General features: G+C 36.9%; 1 protein-coding gene across 1 annotated transcript; it reads left to right on the forward strand.

Annotated features, from left to right (window-relative positions):
- The first annotated feature begins 282 nt into the window (after positions 1-282).
- On the forward strand, positions 283-1,459 carry LOC108363654 (uncharacterized). Its single transcript, XM_017617080.1, has 3 exons — positions 283-631; positions 685-810; positions 877-1,459. Exons 1-3 carry the CDS (start codon positions 537-539, stop codon positions 1,457-1,459), a joined length of 804 nt encoding a protein of 267 aa, XP_017472569.1. The 5' UTR covers positions 283-536.
- Positions 1,460-3,809: the final 2,350 nt, after the last annotated feature.

The raw sequence follows: 3,809 nt of genomic DNA on the forward strand, positions 1-3,809 counted from the left end.
TTTTCGTCCGCCATATTGGATCCGCCATTTTGAATTTTTGGTAAATGACTTTAGATATGTAATCAGCGACCCAGAAACCCAGTTTCATAGAAATCTACCGATTTTTTTTAATTTTCGTCCGCCATATTGGATCCACCATTTTGAATTTTTGATAAGTGACTCAAAAATCCCCTAGGTAAGAAGTGGTGTAAAGATCCATCAACGAGTATTTGTTTAAATAATTTCGTTTAGCTAGATTTGTGATCCGAACCACTGTGCGTTGTTTGGTAATGACACCTGGGGGTCAATTCTCGTTCTGTGAAACGGTGAAATGAAAACTTTTTTCGCGTTTTCATTGCACTTCCGATTCGCTTTCAGTGAAAAAATGAAAAGAAACGTCAAAGTGTTTTCACATGAAAAAAAAAGTGGAACGAAACGAAACTTTTCACTTTTTCACAACCCTGACGATTCTCGTTCTGTGAAACAGTGCAACCAACTGTCAAAAACTTATCATATGTAAAAAAATTATACACAGCCTATTTATATGTGAAAACAAGATGGAGAAGATACCAGGAGGAAAGCGCGCCAGCGAAAACCAAAAAGAGTTTTTAATAAATTATCTAGAAGACAATGTAGACATTGCAAACGATAAGTATGAAGCCTTTTTAACATAAACAAACGAATACCAATTATTTATAATTATAGATTTGTGACGGCAGATGGTGCCAAATTTCGCGAAGAAAAGTGGAAAGAACTAGCGGTGAGCCTTAATGCTCTTGGCGGCACTCAAAAGGATGGTGCAAAATGGAAGAAGTATTGGAGCGATTTAAAGTATGTATATAAATTTTTCATGATGTGATTATTTTTTTAATGTTTTGTTTTAATACCTACAAACAGACTTCATACTCGCACAAAATGTAGTGCGATACGGCAGGCAGAGCAGAGAAGTTGTATAAACGGTTTGAGCCGGGCCAAAGCACTGTCACCGCTGGAAGAGCGCATAATTAAGATTACAACTGTGCAGGCAGTCGATGGTGATGAAACGGGCGAAGTGGGCTTTGAAGCACTCGACATGGCAGAAGCTTCTCACAATCTCGCTGACATTGTGGAGGAGACATTCGAAGTTGTTGTGGCTGAATGCGAGTTAGATGGTACTGCAGCCGCAACCACATTGGAAGATGCAACTACGTGTCCAATGATGGGGGCGAGCACCTCAACTGCTGCAGCAATAAGAGGCAGCACAGCAGCAGCCCGTTCGAGAGGGCGAAAAAGAAAGGCGCAAGCAGAAAACCCTCAGTTAGAAAAATTGTTTAGGCTAGAGGAAATCAAGGTAAGGGAAATGGAGATCGCCAATTATTTAAAACGCGAACAGATCCAAGCGGTGAAGGAGCAGACAGAGGCAATAATAGTGGGCACGCAAATGAAAGAATGTATTGCAGAAAAACTACAACATTTAATTGAAATTTTGAGGCGGCCGTGAGAATGTTTTAATTTTAGAAACAGCCTTGTCCATAAGTATTAGACAATTTTTATTATACCTTTTTCTAATGCTTAAGAAAACTTGAAGTCCTTTTTATTCTTAGTATTTTTAGAGTTTAAGAAAATATGAAGTCGGTTTTACATTTAATATTTAGAATTTAAGAAAACATGAAGTCGTTTTTACTTTTAAACTTTTTTAGAGTTTAGGAAAATATGGAGTCGATTCTATTTTTATTTTTTCTAGAGTCTATGGAAAAATGATTTTTTTTTAGCTTTTAAAAATATATGAATTTCTCTGTTTAATGAATTTATGTACAAAACTTATTTGTGATAAAAACTGCATTAAAAAATACTTATCTTGGAAATATAGCAATCTATGTGTGTATTTTTATATTTCTTCTGGAGCCTAATATGAGATATCGAATATGAAAGAATTAGATTTTTTTTTTTATTTTTTAGTCTTTAAGAAAATATGAGGTCCTCATTGCAATGAATTTTTGAACAAAACTTTTTGTGATAAAAACTGCCTTTAAAAAGAATTTAACATTTGAAATATAATATACATATGCATATTTATTAATATGTAAATAAGTAAAAATACGAATGTAAAATAAAAAGTTGAATTATTTTCAATCTAATTTTGAACGTTATTAGTAAAAGCATTTTGAACAATTTGCAATCGTTGTCTTTTCGCAATGGATAATATATTCTGTGTTGAAATAGCTGAAGAAGGGCCACCACATTCTTCAGGTTCATCAGAGTCTTCCATATAAATTTCATCGAACGGCACTCTAGCCCGAATCAAGTAGTAGTGTAAAACCAGGCAAGCGTTGATTATGAGGCCTGCTTTTGGTGGACTGTAGAAAAGGGCTCTTTCCTTCGACAGACAGCGAAATCTGCTTTTTAGTAAGCCAATGCATCTTTCTACAAGAGCTCGAGTTGACTTGTGTGCTATATTGTAGCGCTCTTCTGCGGTACATGATGTCGCACTAATTGGTGTCATCAGCCAAGGCTAATTTAAAATTTATATTAGCATTAGATCTTTAACAAAGAAAAATAATATAAATTGTACCTGTAGTGGGTAGCCACTATCACCCAGAAGCCAAAAATCGCGCTCACCCGCCTCATAAAGCTCCTCCAGAGCTCTGCAAGCTCGAGAGCGACGCCATACATATGAGTCATGAGCAGTACCTCCGAACCGAGCGCTAGCAGACAAAACGATATAATCAGCATCACATATTATCATAACGTTCTTGGAGTGCCCACCCTTTCGGCAAAAGTAAACATGCTCAATTTCTTTCTTCGGGGCTGATATTTTGATGTGCGTTCCGTCTATGAGTCCGATTATTCCAGGAAATTGGAATTTTTCCATGAATTTTATTTTGAGCGCCGGGAAGTCTTCGCGTTTTGGGAACTTTATATGTCTGTGGGCTATGTTATTAAGTGCAGTTGCCACCACTTGCACACATCTGCTAACTGATGTTTGGGATAAAGCCGATAAACTGTCTTGCCCCACACTTCTTTGAAAGCTACCAGTGGCAAAAAACGCAGGGCGCTTAAAATAATTACATGACTCGGAACAGCATGTCTCCGTTGCGAGTTCGGCATAAATGGCATTAATTCATTAATTAATTCCAGGCACAAAGCTTTAGGGAACCGATATAAATCAATGAAATGCTCGTCTGTTGTAATCTCAAAGGGATTTTGGTCGTCGCGTTTAAAAAATTTACACCTTTATTACCTTTGCTCGTCTCGAATTCTTTGCGATAATTCTAATAAAATAATTATTCCCGACATGTTTTGTTTACGTTTTCCTCAACTTTGACATTTACTTCGAAAATTCAATAGCACAGTTGCAAAAGTTTCACGACTATAGTGGTAATGGAACACGATTTTCACAGCACAAACCAGAATCGCAAAATAAGTGTCTGTGAAAAGGCAGAGTGAAAAGTAGTTGTGAAAACGAAAATGAAAACTTTTTTTTTACTTCATCTTATCACAGAACGAGAATTGACCCCCTGGAAGCTGGTGGAAAAGCCTAAGAACAAAAATATAATATGGTGCAAATGGGTTTTCGCACTGAAGCGTACGTCCGATGGTTCCATAGAGAAATACAAAGCGAGTTTAGTTGCAGTAGGGTGCTCACAAAAGTATAATGTAGATTATCGTGAGATTTTTGCACCGGTAGTTCGTCACCCGACAATACGTTTGATTTAGGCATTAGCTGCAAAACATGGATTGTTGGTCAATCATGTTGACATAGTATCAGCGTCCTTGAACGGTGAATTAAGCGACAGTGTATACATGCTGCAACCACTCATAAGGTCTGTAAATTGAAAAAGGCTTTGTAT

The sequence above is a fragment of the Rhagoletis zephyria genome, unplaced genomic scaffold, assembly GCF_001687245.7.
Source record: "Rhagoletis zephyria isolate East Lansing unplaced genomic scaffold, Rhagoletis_zephyria_1.1 Rzeph_scaffold_01329, whole genome shotgun sequence".
In the NCBI taxonomy this organism is placed as follows: domain Eukaryota; kingdom Metazoa; phylum Arthropoda; class Insecta; order Diptera; family Tephritidae; genus Rhagoletis; species Rhagoletis zephyria.